An 18,319-nucleotide genomic window follows, 5' to 3' on the forward strand; every position below is an offset into this window, starting at 1 on the left:
GCAGATGAAATTTTACCGCCTGTTAATGCCATCCACTGATTTTTTTTTCTTCTTCTTTATAAGAGTTTTGTGTTCACCTGAAAATGTTGGGAAAGTGAACGCCACTGTGAGATTTTAAATCGTGTCATTGTGAGAGATAGGTGTCCTCACGGAGTTTTCTTGCTTGTGGAGGCGAATTAATTTTAATCACCTATTAAAAAATAAAATGAGAAAATTAAACACCAACTTGTGCCATGCTGTCACAAAAGCGAGATCAACTTAAATATGCTTAATGATGATGTCCCGTGTTTATAGCTGCCCATTAATTGCTCAAATAAATAGTTCACAAAGAGGAGTTTAAAATTTCACGTCGTTAGTGGAAGTTTTATAGGGAAGGTTTCTGTGGAGCCGTGCATTGGACACGCGTAATTAGCCTCCGCTATTTTCACACGCTCTTCGGGTGTTTACATCACTCTCCTCGGGGGCAGATCACATATTTTTACGATTAATGTGCAGGAAAAAAGCGGCATATCTCAAGATTTGGACGTATGTTTTTTTTTTTTTAAATCGCTCATGCGTTTGGATTTCTCGGATGCAGGGTGCGCTTTGGCGAGAGATCAAACACGCATATAAGAAGTATCCTGCACATGCCAGATTCAAAACTTTCCCGTCTTTCCTGCGCCGTGAAGGCACGCGCGTGTCCCCAACAAAGCGGTGTAAATATATACAGCATAAGCTTACTTACCGTTCTTGTCCATATGAGGAGGATGGGAGAAAAAAAGTCAAGCGTTAGCGCACAAATCAATGTGAACGATAGTATTTAGCTTATGAAAATATGAGTCTTCAAAAGCAGAGGCTGCAGTGTTTACAGAGTGTTGAAAAAAGAGACAGAGAGAGACTTGGAGACGGTGGATGCCTGGGCTCTGTGCGCACAGCTCTGCAGCTCCTTCCCGGGGTATTGCACGTTGAAATGTCCACACAGCCGTTTGTCAAACCCTGCAGTCCCACACTTCCCACCCCCCTTTATGCCAACAAACATAACTGTTGTCAGGCTTTCATTTATTAAATCTTTTCCCCTTTAAAAAAAACCTCCTGAAATTTCTCTAATCGACCCCCTGACAACTCTGTTTGGCTTTTTGTTTGTTGGGAGAGTTTATTGACCCTCCAACAGTAGCCACAGCCCCTCTCTCCCTCCCTGAGCGTGTCTACCTTAATCCTAACCTGTGAATAATTAATTTCCCTCTTTCAAAAAATAGCATTATGTGAATAGCCATCAATACAGCCATGATGCCATATTAGCATTGATGAAGCCAAATATTAAAGGGGATGGATGGCCTGCTTCTGTTTTGTGCGTAAAAGTGCCCATGCAGGCTCCAAAAGGGGGCTTCAGTGCAATCGATGGCCGGAGCGTTGTTGCTCCTCCTCTAAACTTCAATCTCCTCACATGATTGATGATCTTGGGGAGCTTTGATAATTGACTACTCTGAGGTAAGGCACGGATTTCTATCAAGAAAGGGGATTGGACGACAGAAATGTACAAAAAAAAATCTCCACAAAAGCTTTTTTCCTTCTTTGGAAAAGTTCATTCTTGGTTTGGAGGGGTGCAGCGTGGGGTTTAATTAGCTTAAAAAAAAAAAGAGAAGCGCATTGATTAGCTGCAAGATTAGGGGGGTTGCGCTGAGATATTCTGTATTCTGGTGTATAACAGATAACAAGTAAGCGTTATATTCAAATATCAAACACAAAAATCATCACATGTCCTGATAGTTTCCGCAAAAGATGCTTTCCTGTAAGTTTAAGATGATGTTTATATGCGTAAAAATGTGGGTGCCTCCTGCGTAAATCTGCATAAAAAGAGCATTTTTGCTCTAAATTATGACTCATGTAGTTAAATTTACTCCGTGATGTGTTTGTTTTTACTCAGTGGATTTGCAGCCGAAGTGTCCGCGCTGCTAAACCTCCCTCATTCAACTCTTTCTGCTTTTTTCTTTTAGGACTCTCCTCGGCGCACAAAAAGAAGGAATTGGGTGGGAGTTGGAGCTGTGTTGCTTTGCCTTTTACCCCCAGTGTGGAGTTGAAGCCGTCCCTGCGCCTCGCATATACTCTGCATATCACAAGATTTGGTCTCTCCTCTCTCTTTTCTGGAGCTGCTGTAGGACTGGCTATGGCCACCACTACTTCCGGGATCCGTCATTTCATTCGCCCACCGCTCAGCGCCGCGAACTGACTCTGTTTCTATAAGCAAGCTAGCAGCCAACCTGCCAACACTCGCTGACACTCACTCATCTCAGTTTCGCCAGATAGACGAAATACCTACGGGGGAAAGAGAGGAGAGATCCGAATCGCAATCTCTTAATTTCTTCTGCTTTTTTCTCCTTCTTTTGCAGTGATAATAAAACAAGATAGCGATCTGGAGGCATTAAAGGAGACGCGGACTTGCCGGATGAAAACGGACTAAAAAGATTCGTCCTTCTCTTGAACATCATCACCAACCGTCATTCATTCATTACCTTGACAACCTCTGGCTTTGATTGACAGCTGGAGTGGCAAAAAGCCATGAGACACGACAGTTTAGTTACATGCAGGTTGTTGATGGGCCGATTGTAACCTTCACTTTGGCGCATTTTTTTCTTTTTTGGCGAGGAAAAGAGGGAAAACAAGAAAAATTGCAAAAGTCCCTGATGCTACGGTTTCAACTGAACCACACTGGCGAATAGGAGAAGTCGCAAAGTTGGTTGAAAACGGAATCTTGCCACTAAATCACTTTCTAACCGGGACTGGGATATTAAATATACGACAGATTCAGGAGTTTATTGGAGCGCAGCCTGATGGCGCAAAGGGTAGGTTTTAAATCTCCTCCACTTTACCTGTTTCAAATCCACTGTAGGGAGGCCCTCGTATCGATAACCTCTTGTCGGCTGGTGGCAAATTTACAAAGTATTCCTATCAAAGCGGCTGTATTTGACATTTTTGCAGCGCTTTGCTTCTCAAGCAGAGTGACAGCCTCTGCTTTTACCCTCACACTCCACAACACTCGTGGAGCAGTTTCACAAGAGACTCCGAACTAATTCGCTCTTTTTCACCACAAAACTCTCCATCGAGGAGCAGCAAACTTATGATGTTTTTGGTAATAAGAAACAGTTTCTCAGGCTGTAAAGATGACACTTTTTTGCCGTGGCTGCAGCGCTTTTTCACAGCAGCAGCTCATTAGTTCCTACTTTGCGTGTATTCAAAATCACACGGCATGCTTTTTGAGATTTTCACATTTGTTTAAACAGTAACCGGACAGCCCGCTGACTTCTCCTCTCATTTTTTTATTCCCAGTACGATGAGCTGGCCCATTACGGTGGGATGGACGGAGTCACGGCGTCGATGTACGGAGACCCGCACGCTCCCCGGCCGCTTCCCCAGGTCCACCACCTGAACCACGGACCGCCGCTGCACACCAGCCAGCACTACGGAGCCCATGCTCCGCACCCAAACGTTATGCCCACTAGCATGGGCTCCGCTGTCAACGACGTTTTAAAGAGGGATAAAGATCAAATTTATGGGTAAGCTTTGCAAGAGCCGAGTCCGCGTGCAACTCTTTTCTTTTATTTTTCCAACTTTTTCAGCTTTTCTCAAACTTTGTGCTCCCGGAGTTCTTCTCCCACCACAAAATTCAAACTGTGTTTTGTGCAGGATTGACCGCAATTTTAGGACTCTATTGTTGGTCAGGGGGAGTTTTGTTGATGTGTAATTTTAGACGCTTTGTAGGAGGCATCGACAAGCCTGCAGTAAGTAAGAGGAAGCCTCGAGAGCTGAAACACAAGCTATAAAATAATATGGAAGCTCGATGGTCCCAAACTGAGCGAGAATATATTAAAAACTATTTCTAACACTATTGCAACTCTTCCATCTCGTGTAGAATTCTTAAATGTAACTGTCTACTATTATCAGTTTACTTTAAAACAGCCTAAAGTCATTTAAACTGCGTTTTTGTTGCCTGCAAAAATATCTCAGAGCAGTTTCAATTTTGTTTTCACCCTAACAGAACGCGTAAAGACATACAGCAAGTCTTTAGACTCCTTTTTAAATACTTTTATCAGATTCTTCTCTGACAAATCTCTTTGATTACTTCTTCTGATAGTTTACAGACTTCAAAAAATGTTTACGGATATTCCTCGGTTACGCACGTTGACGGAAAGTGTTATAATCCACAGTGTATCATTATAATCTGGGATGTAGAGCAGAGTAAATCCCCTTCATCTCTTACGCTGTTCTCATGTGCTCGGAAGAGTTAATTTTAATGTAGTGTAAAGTCTCACTGATAGAAACAAAACGGGACCTCTGCTTTGGAAAACGCACTTTTCTGTGAAAGTGAATAATTTTGTTTTTGAACACACAAATTTAATGAGTGGCTGTGTCGTGATTTGATGGAGGTTGAACTCATTTTTTAAATGTAAATATTTAGCTTTTACTGTAAGGTGAAAATTAAAAGTCTTGATGTTTCTCTGCGTCTGCAGCTCCGCTTTGCAAAATCATTTTATTGCTTTAAACTGTCTTTACCCCAAACATAATTATTTTTCTCAAATCTCACATCCTCCTGCAGTGTGTGTGTGCTTTTTGCAATTTTATCGACGTCTTAGTCGTTTTTGGTTTGTACTATAAGAAATGTCAGGCTCAAAGAGTTTTATCTGTATGACTCTTAAACTTAGAGAAATATATTCCGGATGAGTATTTACGCATGTGGAGACCTGCTTATAAAAACTGTGATGTTTAATGAAGGAATGTAGCCTTAGTTGCTGTCTGTGTTTAATTTTTCTACGCTGGATCGCTGTAAAGAAAAAAAAATCACAGGTTGCCAAACATAAAAAAAAACATCTCACCCGATTGCGTTTTACTTTTTATTTCTCCGAGAAATGTGACAGTTTCAGAACACGTAAATGGAACATCTGCAGGCTGTTTTGACATTTCTTGCAGTGTGCATGTGGAGCCGGTGTGCTGCTTGTACTCAGGCTGTGTTTCCCCTCTTGCAGTCACCCTTTATTCCCACTGCTCGCGCTGGTTTTTGAGAAGTGCGAGTTGGCGACGTGTACTCCGAGGGAGCCCGGCGTAGCAGGAGGCGATGTCTGCTCCTCAGACTCCTTCAATGAGGACATTGCAGTCTTTGCCAAACAGGTTCATCTAGAAAATATGTCTTAAAAATATCTGTGTTGTTGCTGCGTAATGACACTCAGAATAATTCTCCTGTTGGATGAAACTTTCTCCTGACATGATAAAAGAATAATCTGTGAAGTTTTCCCAATTTTAGACTCATTTTTATCTCACCAGAAACACATTTCACCCCAAACTAACTTTGAAATTTGCTGTCTTATTTTAGGTCCGAGCAGAAAAACCTTTATTTTCATCAAATCCAGAGTTGGACAATTTGGTAAGCACACACATACACACACCCTGACCTCTGCGTCTCGCAGTAATAGCCGCCGCTTTGTGCGGTCACTCTCTGCTTTGTTTTGGATGATACTCGCAGCAGCATCACACAGAAAAGAAGTGAACATATGATTTAAACTTCCGCAGAGATGTCAGATCAGCTCTGGAGTGAGGCTGTGTGACCGCATTAGCCGCTGTCATTGTGCATGTCTGTCCCATCACACTGACCCAGCTGACCAGTGTGTGAGACATGAAATGCAGCTTTTTTGGGGGGGACTTAAAAACCTCCTCAGCACCTTACTGTGTTATGAATCTTCTCTCTACAGTAACACGAATTATTTTGTCATCTTTGTGAGTTAACGCTGCTTTTTTGCTCATTTTTTCCCAGATGATACAAGCCATACAAGTATTACGGTTTCACCTCTTGGAATTAGAAAAGGTAACTATCTTATGCATGGCGCCACCTGCACTTGGATTTGAAAGAAATTATTAAATGTGCACCTGCATTTTGTTTTTTGTTTTTTTGTTTTTGCTGTGCAGAAAAGTTTTCATCAGCTTCCTTAAAAATAATCGTGCATGCTTTTGCAAGGAGTGTTTCATTTTGACAACCCCTGCTCTTTTATTTGGCCAACTAATTCTGTGACCATTGATAAAACGTGTTAGAGCCTCTTGCTCAGTTTGCACATTGTTATCGATCCGCAGATTTGGTTTCAGCTGCTCATTATTCCCCCAGCTTACGGCATGCTGTTTGTTTTTTTGTCCTTCAACTTGTTGCTCCAGTCTCTGGAGAATAATAAGCACTGCAACAATTTCACTATTGTTTCCTCGCCGCCGATAATGCCCCCCTTAATTGGAGTTATTCTTGGACTTGGCTGAAGCTTTTCCCTTATCCTTTTCTTTCCCCCTCTTTTTTTTCTAGGTGCACGAGCTCTGCGACAATTTTTGCCACCGGTACATCAGTTGTTTGAAAGGAAAAATGCCAATAGATCTAGTTATTGACGAACGGGATGGCAGCTCAAAATCAGATCACGAAGAACTCTCGGGATCGTCGACTAACCTTGCAGATCACGTAAGTAACAGAGGCTTTATTATATTCTGGATGCGAGTGTGTTATGTGTGTGTGCTGGTTTTGTCTGTGTCTGCAACCAAGCAGAGCATTTATAATTTTTGAGATGTTAAAAAAGAATTATGGGCAGTTTCTGAACAATAACATTTGCTTTATTTTGCCAACTTTTTGTGCCTCAGTGTGTGTGTGTGTATGTGTGTGTGTGACCCTGCTGGGCTGTGCTGTGCCATCAGTAAATAAAGCATGCTCTGTTCTGCAAGGAAAATCAGCCGATCGATGGTCTAAGGTCAAAAGCAAGATGTGATACAATAGACTGAGTTATTGTTTTAGTCTTTTGATTAGAGCCAGTCATGTGTGCATAATGCGCCCCTGCATGCTACGAGGTCTCTGTGTGTATTGGAGGGTGCGCGCGTGCGTAAATCGCCGCCGTGCGTTCTGGAGAGTTGCACGCTGCAAGAAATATAAAAAAGGAGACGTGAGACAATTATCTGTTACGCAGGTTTAACGTTAAAGCAGGGTATCAGCGCTAAGCTTTAGCTGTAGGCTAATATTTAAAAAAAGAAAGGGTCTTTCTTTATATTTTTGGGGGCTGTGGGAGCTGGCTGGGGCCTGTGCGTAAAGCTGTGGATTCTCTTTTTCGCTGCAGAGGTGGAGAAAGTGGTAGCCTATTGAAACAGATCTCAGAGCTAAAGGCTTAGCATCAATGTCAAGTTCATGAGGCACATGATGGTTCGTCTGGAGGCCTTCCATTGCTGTTGATGTTAATGTGTTTAATTGTTTCGTATTGATCTACCGTGTGGTTTCTTGCGCTGCAGTGGCTCTTTCCCCTCTGCTCTGCTTTGCCCCCCACCACCCCCCATTTTATGGCTGGAGGCTCCATAATGCTGAATTCAATTATATGCACCTGAAGTACAGTAGCTTTAAATTTGAAGATCGATTCCCTGGTTTTAAATCGGTGCATTTTCGGTGTAATAAACACAGATTCTCCCCCCGCTGCATGGATCGTGCTGACAGTGTGTTATTGACTTGATATCTGTGAAGTATTACGTCTTGCATGCCTGTGACAAAGCTAATGTTTTGGTGGAGTAAGGAGAGGAAAAAACGCGGGCTATTGCAACAAAGTGACTGGTTAATATCAGTGCAGCACAAGGCCAAGCCTATTAGGAATTAAAGCAGATTTAAGTGTTATGCAAAGTCACCACGCTGCATCTGTTGGCTCTGGCCATCGGCCTAACAGCGGTCGATTCCCCCCTTTTTGAAAGCCCGGCGCGTCCACAGGTCGACGCGGCGCGCTGCACAGGCTGAATTAAAACACAACTCACTGCGTGGATGACGATGTTGGTTTGGGAAACGGTGCAATATTGTGGTCCTCCTCCAACACAAGTGTAGAAATGAGGCATGCTGTTGTTTATATTGCAGAGATTAGATAAACTAGCCTGTTTAGTTTCATGGCAGATGGTGGATGCTCAGGCCGGTTTCCAGTGGTGCCTTCACTGCTCAGACAGCAGCTCTGTCACCGGTCCAAGCTTGTGAGAAATATTTTGATAATTAGTAAATTAGAAGTGCCAATAAAGCAAATCAGGAGCAGCAATAAACAAAGAAGGCTGCGTGACAAGCCATTCATCTTGGAGTCATTTGGACTGACCACCTCATTAGGTTTTTAACTTTTGAGGGATTTATTTCACCGCTGTGGCACCAATGAACTTTTTATTATAGCTCAACGCTGCTCTGATTTTTCCTCCTTCCTTGTTCGTAGACCTGAGCTGTGAGGTGATTTTAATAATGGCTGCATGAAATGCAAACACACACCACCCTTGCTTTTTGATATAGTCCAATCAAAACAAAACAAACCGTCATAAGTGCAGTTTTTAATCACTTTGCATGTGCAAAAAAAGCACAACTGCTGATGTGTCTTCAAGCAAGGAATTAAACAGTTAACTTCTCCAGCAGTAATTTCCATGTCTAATTGAAAGGAGTCCAGCTCTTCATGCCTAAAATGGGCTTTGAATACCCAGAACAATGCAGAAAAATGTACTTGGCTGCATAACTGTGTCGCTGGATTGAAAGCAATTTTTGTCCTACTTGTGTGGATTTATTTATGACATTTATTCATTTGTGTTTGGTTCTTTTTTTTCATTATTCATCTCTGTCCTCGCTTCCCCATTGAGGAAAGGAAGGCGGTTTGATAGTTAGATATGCTAATTTATTTAGTTAGACTCTCTCACGTCCACTTTTCTTTGCTTTGATATGCATTTTTAATATATAGCCCTGGGCTACATCTCATTTGGAGAAAGTTGGTTTTTCTGAAGATGATGAGGCTCTTCACTGGAGGAGGTGGCCCACTGAGCCTCTTTCTATATAAATATATATGCATTTGTGTGTGTGTGTGTGTGTGTGTGTGTGTTCGAAAGTGTGTGTTTTCTTCCTTTTTTAAACCTCTTTCCCTCCTCTTCATACCTGATGTGGGAGCATAATACGCGCTGTTTTATTTACACTTGAATGCAGCATTGTCTCAGAGATGATTGGATTATGTTATAGAGAGAGCAGGATGAGTCCTTGCTGACACTGTTGATTTTTTTTTTCTTCTTCTTAGCTTGCGGTGACTATCTCACCATGTAGCCCACCCATGTCTTCCTAGCTCATCGCCCCTCCTCTGATTACCCCATCCAAATTAAAGGAACAGGGAGGAAAAAAAGATGTATTTAACATGGAGGGTGATGGAGGGGCTAAAACACACACGACACACACACACAGAGTGGTGTGGATTTGTAAACGGTTGCTACACTGTGTGTGCTGTCAATGCTTTTCTCTCTTGTCTTTTAATTAATGAATAAAATTTCTGTCTCTTCTGTGCTACATCCAATTAGAGAGGCAAATAGAATTAACAGTGTCTGAATATTATCTGTTCTAATGAATTAGCCTTTGTGTCTTCTCCTGCTATTCTTCACTCCAGCTTACATATTAGCACAGGGCTTTTCATTCCCTCCATGCATATGCATTACGCTTTTGAAAACTGCCTTTGCATTTCTGCACACTTTCAGATTTGTTTTGCAGAAAAGTGTGCAGGGTTTGCAGGTTTGTTTTGGAGAGGCTTCCTCGGGGAGTGATAGGAGTTCCCGTAGAGTAGCTTATCTTACCTCTGCATGGCTGGAAAGGCGAGAAAAAAAAGAAAACGAAAGAAAAGGAGGAGGGGGAAAGCTCGCTGTGTTTACATTTGATTCTCTGTGCTGGAGACTATTGGTCAGACGCAGTGATGTCACAGGTTCAGGCCAAGTAATGCAATAGTTCATGTTTTGCCCATGCTGTGATTTAGTGTGTATCAGAGGAGACGGGTACCCAGTAATGTCCCGTCTCTGCACGTCACTTTGCATGGCCTGGATACACACACACACACACACAACCACACACACACACTCGCTCAGTGAGCCCTCTGCCTGTGGACAGCGAGCCCTCGGGCCGAGCCGGCCTGCTGAAGCGTGGAATTTCTCCGTTTTGGAGGTGTTCTAATTCAACTAGCTCTGTTCTCCTCGGGGACTGAGTATGTTTGGATCTCTCCTTTTCCATGAAAAAAAAAGAGTAATTCTGACTCGAGCCACTCTGTGTGTTCCACACAATTGTTTTGTGATGGTGGGATGTCTAGCCTAACATTTCCTATTTGATTAGTGTTCAGAGGCAGGGCCCTGTTGGCAGGCATATCTAATCACAGCCACTGTGGCTAGGCTAGGCTCACTTGTTGCATTTCTCACACTCTGCTCCCTTTAAGAGCACATTTGCTCCCAGTGTTTGCAATGAAAACCTGAAGATCTGAGCTTTAGAGCTACCACAGGCACTTATTCTTTCCTAAATTACAAAAAACACACATTTTAATCTTTGAATTATTGCAACAGCTCTGCCAAAAAAAATCCACCTTTACAAAGTCAGTCACGTTTCCTCGTCATTACTGTTGTCTTATAAGTGTGTCAGCTCAGATTTATGGTGCTCTTGAGGTCAACCTTGAATGAGGAGTTACATCACCACATTACGCTGAAAGTTGTTTTCATGTATTGTATGTTTTCAAACACCTCTTATGATGCAGCCTACACACCTTCTTAAACTATGTCCTCCTTGCTTCCACCGTATCATTAAATTGACACCTTTGTGACAGCGCTAAGAGGAAAACCATCATTATAGGCATCATAAAAAAAAGTATTTGACTGCATCAAACTTGTAAAGAGGCAGAAATAGATACTGCTGAGTGGACCTGAAAGCGCATGTTTTCATTTTTTTAAATATTCAACCTGTTTTGCTAAAGTGAAATCAGTTTTTGCACGTTATCAGACATTTACTGCAACATAAAAGTCAGTAAAGTCTGTTAAAACATGCTTCTGTGAGTTATTAGCTGTTAAATCAAACACTCTTTAGATTCTGAGTAATTGAGGGTGTTGTAAACACTTTCACGTTCAATAGAAGTGCACCTACACTTTTCTAAAGCGGCTGTATATAATTACGAGCTCAAGCCAATAGAAAATGTGTAAGGAGTTTTTTTTCCTGCTGTTTATACCATGTGGCAAGATGTGTCTTGAAATGTCAGCTTTATGATTTACGGCCTTGCGTTGTTTTCTGGCGTGTCAGCGATTCTGTGCGACACACACACGAGCTCACACACACATACTGTATACGCAAGGCCAGCCGTTCCAGCCTGCCTCCTCACCAGCAGATTTCTTCCACTTTTTCCTCCAGCTTCCAGGGGAATTTGAGGGAAATTCAATGATGCTGCTAAATCAATTTTATTTTGAGATTCCTAGGGATGTAGGCAGAGCACAAGGTGGGGAGGGAGACTGTGCCAGGCAGGTGTTTGTAAATGAGAAACAGGGGACGAAGGAGCAGCATTCTCCTGCTCTCCTGTGGCCCTGATCCACTACAAGCCTTCCTCCCCATATTGTCTCCTGCTTTTATATTAATTACAGCTTGTATTATCAGCTGCCAGTCGCTAACCCCGGCAAATAGAAAACGCTGCCCCTGGAGACCACGCTTCTTTTGTATCTTATTCTCCATCCAGTCCTTTTGTGTTTGTGTGTGTGCATCCTCTGCCTGCACATGGATGTATGTGTGTGTGTGTGTGTTTTCGCTGGCGTTCTCCTCCTGGTAACACTGCTCTTTAACACAATTAGTGAAGAGCATGGAGTGAACCATGTTTGACTCCTAATTATGCCCAGCTTTGGGGAATAATCACATGAGCTAGAAGCCTTTTTTTTAAAATTTCATCCTCTTCTCCTTCCTCTTCTTCTTGCGAGGGTTTTTCTCGTGTAGGTTGAAGACTATTTGGGTGACATGCCCCCCCCCTCCAGAACTTGTTTGAACTTTATCACACCCACGAGGGTTGCGACAAAATGGTTGTGAGTGTTTGTGTTGCGCCGTGCGGTGTCTGTTGATGCTCAGAGAGATGCACTAAATAATTCATAAGGAGGAAAGGCTGTTGCTTTTGTCGCCTTGTTGAGCGTGGAAAGTTAACGCTTTTGTTGTGGTGTTTGTTGTCTTGTTTCGCAGAAGGGAGGGAGGGGGGTTATGAATGAGAAGTGACTTCCAGGTATTAAAAGAGGAAAGCATTGTTCATCAAAAACAGAGCCTCATATCCACTGTGTTAATATTATTAGGTCATAGAAAGTGCTGCGGCGTGCTTTTCGCCCTGTAAGAAACAAACTAGCTGAGCTTTATCTACATCCCTGCATACAGGACCATTAAACCCACAGGGTAGCAAATCACAGCAAAATATCATTCCCTTTAACACCATTAGCTGAGGTGTCTTTGAATTTAATTTAGTGCAAGCGCCATTAAAAATGACACATTACCCTGCAATGATAGCTAAATTAAGTCCTATCGATTCAGCTGTTGCATTAAAACCATGCTGTGGCCATAGCTGGCAAGTGTTACAGAGAGAGAGAACATGAGAGTGTGTGAGAGCAGCCAGCACAGTTTTTCAGGTCTGTGTAGCAGCTTGCTGTCAGTGGATGTTTCACTTTGAGGAAGTAGGACCCAGTCATTTTCTCCTCTCAGAGCAACGATCCCGGCTCTGTTTAAATACATCACGCTCTCTGGGAGTCTGGGATTTTTTTACCTCTCTTTCTTGCGTGCCTCTTTGTGTCATATGAGACAGGATTAGACTGTTTTCAGATGGTTGATGGGCTTTTCCCACATTAGTGATTTTACCCAGCTCGTGCTGTGTTGAGAGCAACAGAAAAAATCACTATAACAACAGCCCTCGTTCCCATGAAGTGTACCATGTGTTGGCACAGAGAATGAACACATAACAATCATCTCTCCCTCTCAGAGCGGGGACACTTTCCCCTCCGCTTGTTCTGGAGGGCTCAAACCCACGCACGGCCTATTGTTCCCCCTGTCTTCTTACCCCTCTTCTCAGTAATTCTCCAAGCTCTTTATCTGATTGCCATCCGGCAAACAGCTGACGCTGAGAGGGGCCTTGAGTGGAGCGGAGGGTCTGAAGGGCCTTGTGTGTTTCTGTCTGCTGTTTTCAGCTCCGAGCTGTTTGAGAAAACAGCCCTCCTTCCCCAAAAAACTTAGCAGATAAAAGGGCCTTGCTCACAGGCAGGAGCAGCAGCTTCGCCTCCGCAGCAGAACGAGCAGCAGCACATCAGGACTGAGCACCCAGGGGAGCTCGGCAGCCGCTTGTCTTATAGCCTCCGTTTCCCTGCAAACCTCCACGAGTCTCCGGGCTCTATCCTGTCTGTCCTCCACCAGTACAGCTCACTCCACAGGCAGGCAGGCTCCTTACAGGCAGAGCTCAGGGAACAGAACTCCACCAGGAACTGCTACAAAGTTAAACAAAATGGTAAAAAACGTCCTCTTTCTTGGAATATTCTGTGGCGTGTACATTTTCCTTCTGCTTTTGTATGGATGTATATGTGTTTATATGTGTTTGAGGGAGAAAAAAAACCCATAGCGGGAACTGAGAAGTGGGCTGAGGTTTGTGGGAAGCCTTGGTGCAGGCCTGTGTTTGTTTGGCTTGGGATCTGCTCAAGGGGCTGCTTCACTCGGGGGCCCCCAGACAACGTCGAGCTTACGTTAGCCAGCATTTTGTCATCGTGCTCAGGTGACAGGTTAAATTGAGAAAGACTAGTTTGACTTTTCCAAACTATGGAGCTCTATCAACTGTGCAAGAGGCGTACTGAATCTGTGTTTGTGGGGGCAAGTGTAGTAAATGACGTGATCACTCTGTCCTTCTTTCGCCTGAATGGCGGAGGAAATTCCACCTCTAGCCTGCCTTCATGTGGCACTGATAAAGCCTTTCCTGTACAGTAGAAAATCCTGTTTCCCTGTGTGCTGCAGCAGCGGCGGGGCACACAGGGAATGACCAGGAAAGAAAGAGGGAAGAGGAGAAAGAGAGAAAATGAGCTGACATGAGAGTGGAGGAAAAAGAAAAGAGGCCTTAAAAGCTATGAATTTGTTTATGGACATTTCTTTGAAGTTAGCCAGCGGAGATTTAACACTTTCTTTCAGCATGTGTTTGTATATATAAAAGTGAGTGTGTGTGCATGTGTGTTTATTCTTCTTGCTCTATTATGTCATTAACTTGTGTGCGTAAGTGTATTTCTGCAAGCTCTCTGTGGGCGTGTGTGTATTCCAAAGTGGGCGTGTGCTCTTTTTTTGGCAGATTAGCTGGAGAATCACTGTCATATCTTATTTTCATTTCTGACAGTGGTAATGATTAATGGCGGCTGTGGTGTGTTTGGACTTTTTACCTCTATATTTCTCACTTGACACGGAAGTCTCGATTGGTTACGGTATAAACGAACTCCACCGGGCGCTGCCATGTGTGTTTGGACAATTACTCACAAGTGCTCCACTCGCGGCGCTGGAAATCAAACGCCACATTAACAGAGCTGCCTTTGCTCTCATGCATTAATGAAACTCTTTGATTACAGTGTTTTGACTTATTGCCAGCTGCTTCAGAGCTTCTCTTTCAAGTCATTTGTGATTTTAATGGCATCACTGATTGTCAAAAGGCCAAGGACCCTCACAGACTGTACACTCTTACAGATGTCACTCTTACTTTTCCTGCATACTCATATCCTCTCTGTTTCTCTGTTTCTGTGTCCCTCCCTCCTCTCCACTCTTCCCTCTTCTCTGTGCTCCTGGTTTGTGGTTTGGACTGGGGAATGTGGATGGATGCACGGATGGATGGATGGATCCCACGCTCGCTTTCTCCCTCTCTTACTTCGACAAAAAAAAAAAAAAAACCTCAGAACCCAGCTTCCTGGAGAGACCATGATGACGCCACCTCCACACACTCAGCCGGCACACCGGGGCCCTCCAGCGGGGGACACGCTTCGCAGAGCGGCGACAACAGCAGCGAACAAGGTGAGCCAGTACCGAAATGGGCATGCACGTGCACGCTCACACTCGTGCACTCAAACACCGAGGCAAAGATGCAGGCACAGATCCATGCGGGACATATTAATCATCATGCAATGGGAAGAGTTGCCAACACCTCACTTTAACCCTGTCTGATGTGCTATCTGCAGCGAATAGATGCCACATCTCTCTTTCCACATGTGACCCAGTCCTTGCTCCTGCACACTGGATTATCCTCCTTTTTGACTGGCGTCCATGTAAACACATAGTCACACCTAAAAATGAACAGCTTATCCACTACAAGCAACAGCCAGTGTTACACACGAGCCTTGAAGAAGGGCTTTCCAAAATGTTACTATTTACAGCGCTGAACAAAAGCTGATGATTAATAGTGTATTTCTGCCAGTTCTTGTTTGCATTTAAACCATATTAACTTTGCATGCACAACAGCCCCTAATTATGTCTCAGTGAGCCTTGTGTTATCTAGTACGTGACCTGCCAAACAGTAATAATGCATTTCAAAACAAACGCATTTGAATTTATTACAGGCGGCGTGTGCAAGTCACAGCTATCTGCCTGGTGTTTTTGTCACGGTCCACATCAATTTTGACATGTAAATTATCGAAAGCATATGCTATTAGCTGGATTTAGAGGTGAGGCTAAGCGTCGACACATTGTGAGGTTAAGATTGTTTATTAAACACATTCGCTGTCTGATCTGAGAGAACACATGATGAGCTCTTGGCCTTTCCTTTCTAGTCTTCCTCTTGTTTTGAATGTACCAACGTCTCTCTTTCACTGGCGGCAGAGTGTGTGTGTGTGTGTGTGTGTGTGCGTGCGTGCGTGTGTGTGTGTGTTAGTAGGTCTCTTTCTGTATCCCTACGTGCCCTCGGGCAGTGTCCATGGTTTTGCATGAAATTTCATCACACCGTCTACACCCACAAACACACTCAGGCACACACACACACACACACACACACACACGTAATGCTGCAGCTCCCTCATACACAGTGAAGTCAAGAAGCCACTAGCGTGTCTGTTGTGTATCCTTTTTCCCGATAAGCGATCACACGTATTGATGGGATGTGTGTCTGTGGTGAGGCTGTTTAAATGATCGTCTGCTCCTCAGACGGGAGCAGAAGACCTGCGACTGTGAAGCGTTTGACCACAGACCGAGGGCCGCAGCAGACCTCTGTGGTTAGCTGTGTCAGGACTGGTTGGATCACAGGCTGCTGCCAGGCTAGTTGTTGTTAACTAGGTCTTGGAAAGCATCAGGATGTTTCTGTTGAACGGTGTTAGCATCATAAAGAGATGAGCTGTGATAATGTGACACTTTGACACAGTAACAGAACAAAAACAAAACACACCAGCAGGGCAAAAGTTTACCTTTGCTAGCCTTACTCTTGTAGCATCTGGACACAGGGCATTAAACATAAGAGGATTATTCAGAATTTCCTTATTATTAGAAAAAATGAAAAAAAAAAAATTGCTTATATTTCCCATCTTTCTTTAGCTGTCCTATCAAAAAAGGCAAAAAATCAATTCTTTATTTAAAAGAAAGTTAAACTAAGACTATGATTTAATTGTTTCTGTCGTTTCCTAGCAACCAAGTCAAGTGTTTGAAAGAGATTTGCTACATTTTTTTCTTACTTATGACAATTGAAGGATTCTTTGAATTTTGGGCAGAAGGTTTAAAAAAAAAAGGTATTTCTAACATTTTTCAGGATTTATTGAAAATTTTAATTGACAAAGTGACAAAAGGGAAAATAATTGGCTGATGAATCAATAATGGAAACGATTTTTAGCTGCAGCCTTAAATATAAGATAAGATTACTCTCTGATCGTAGTGAAGAAGACAGAGCATAGGCAGATAGTTGCACTCATCTCTGTAATTGCAGGCAGCATGGGAGATGAAGACTGCAGAAACAACAGCGAGAGGAGGGGGAGGATGAGAGAAAGAAATGCACTGCCTATTGATTATCTTACACACATAAGTACAAGTGACCTGTAATCCACAGAGCACTTATCGACTCCTCTCCCCACCGTATCCAGTAACAGCCGATCGATACGGGCCAAAGACAGTTACGGTACGGCACCGTGCTCTGGGCCAACGCAGACCAAGACTAGATCAAGGCCAGAGCCCGACCCGCGCTGAGGAGTGCTAAACGTCGGATCCACCAGCTCAGAGTCTTTCATTGCAGCACCAAAGAGCATTGACTAGAGGCAGCAATTTACAAGAACGCAAAAGAAAAGCTATTAAAGTACAGAGGTGAAAGAGTGGAGAAGGTGAAAAAGTAGGCAGAGTGAGAAAAAGGAGTGAGAAAAAAGAGAAAGAGGGAGAGGGCAGCTGATTTAATGGTCTAATGAGGCCGTCCTCCAGCCAGTTGTTTTGTGTGAGGCATGCTCTGACCTTTCGCTTCGCTCGGGAGCCCCGCCGCCTCATTTTTCACATTCTTGCAATTACGTTAACGCTTGAAGCGCTCGCTGACTCCCGACTCTGGCCCTTCCATTCTGACAGAGCCTTCCACTCCCAAACCTCTCCACCTCTCCTCCACCCCACTCCTCTCCTCTCCACTCCACGCATGGACTTGCCTCCTATCTCAATACATTTCCACATAAAATTTGTAGTCCACACTCTCAAGTCCACGGAGAAAACGTGAAATGTGTGCTTCACTTCAGTAATGGGGTCTTTAACAGCTTGGCCCCTGTTAAAAGGGGTGATGATGTGGATCAGCTGAGGAAGACAGAGTAGATGGGGGGAGAGGCGGGGAGAAGGAGGAAGAGTGAGTGAGAACCCACTGTGCCTTTTTTGGCCTCAGCTGCCAAGAAAAACATCAACTTTCTTCTGCCATCTTGAATCTTGAAAGATGTCTTTAATGTTCCAGAGCACTTTGAAAACATTTACCTCAGAAATACATCCAGAAGCATCCCTTGGTTGAAGATACGATTCCAAATCTGACTCAATTTCCCCAAAAAATATCGACGAAGAAAAGTTTGCTCATGAGGGGATGTACAGTAAAATAAAGTTCATTAAAGTTTCCACAAAGATGTGTCTGCACAGTGCAAACATGACTTAAAATGGACTCTGTGAGCAGAATCTTCCTCAATTTCCGCTCTGTATCTCAGCGTGTAGCGTTACTCTGAACTTGTGCCAAAAAACAATTTAACAAGTGTGCAAATATGTATCACCCCTCTTGTGGAATAATTTATTGTCAAGCAGTAAACCAAGGTGAAGCATGCTCATGGCTGTCAGTAAAGATTGCCGGTTAAGGTTCTGACACATATGAAAAAGGTTTCAGCACAATACTCAGATCAGTAACCTCTCCCCACCTCATGTTCTTAACAGATTTTTTTTCTCCTTTTCTCTGAGTTTCCCTCCAAAAGAGAAAAATAAGAAGTATCACCCTAAGGGCAAATTCTGCACTCTCACTTACTGACTCTCAGAGAGTAACTCCCTATGTTCTGGCTAGATAAACAAATTTCAGCAGTTAACAGGAGACAGTTCAGAAGGTAA

At 43.4% G+C, this 18,319-nt stretch overlaps 1 protein-coding gene across 5 annotated transcripts in view; it reads left to right on the plus strand.

Annotated features, from left to right (window-relative positions):
- meis2a (Meis homeobox 2a) overlaps positions 1–18,319 on the plus strand; it is a 198,431-nt gene that overhangs the window by 120,350 nt on the left and 59,762 nt on the right. For 3 of the 5 annotated variants that reach the window (XM_074692248.1, XM_074692253.1, XM_074692250.1), the window contains 7 exons: positions 1,974–2,819; positions 3,304–3,530; positions 4,998–5,139; positions 5,342–5,392; positions 5,780–5,830; positions 6,311–6,460; positions 14,698–14,812. In XM_074692248.1, coding sequence (XP_074548349.1) covers positions 2,808–2,819; positions 3,304–3,530; positions 4,998–5,139; positions 5,342–5,392; positions 5,780–5,830; positions 6,311–6,460; positions 14,698–14,812 — 748 coding nt within the window. In that variant the 5' untranslated portion in view covers positions 1,974–2,807. Of the gene's footprint in view, positions 1–1,973; positions 2,820–2,930; positions 3,107–3,303; positions 3,531–4,997; positions 5,140–5,341; positions 5,393–5,779; positions 5,831–6,310; positions 6,461–14,697; positions 14,813–18,319 lie in introns of those variants that run through there. The other 2 variants (XM_074692249.1, XM_074692254.1) reach the window with 2 other exon arrangements.

Source organism: Halichoeres trimaculatus, unplaced genomic scaffold, assembly GCF_033239565.1.
Source record: "Halichoeres trimaculatus isolate MK-OKI-2021-1 unplaced genomic scaffold, fHalTri1.1 fHalTri1_scaffold_17, whole genome shotgun sequence".
In the NCBI taxonomy this organism is placed as follows: Eukaryota; Metazoa; Chordata; class Actinopteri; order Labriformes; family Labridae; genus Halichoeres; species Halichoeres trimaculatus.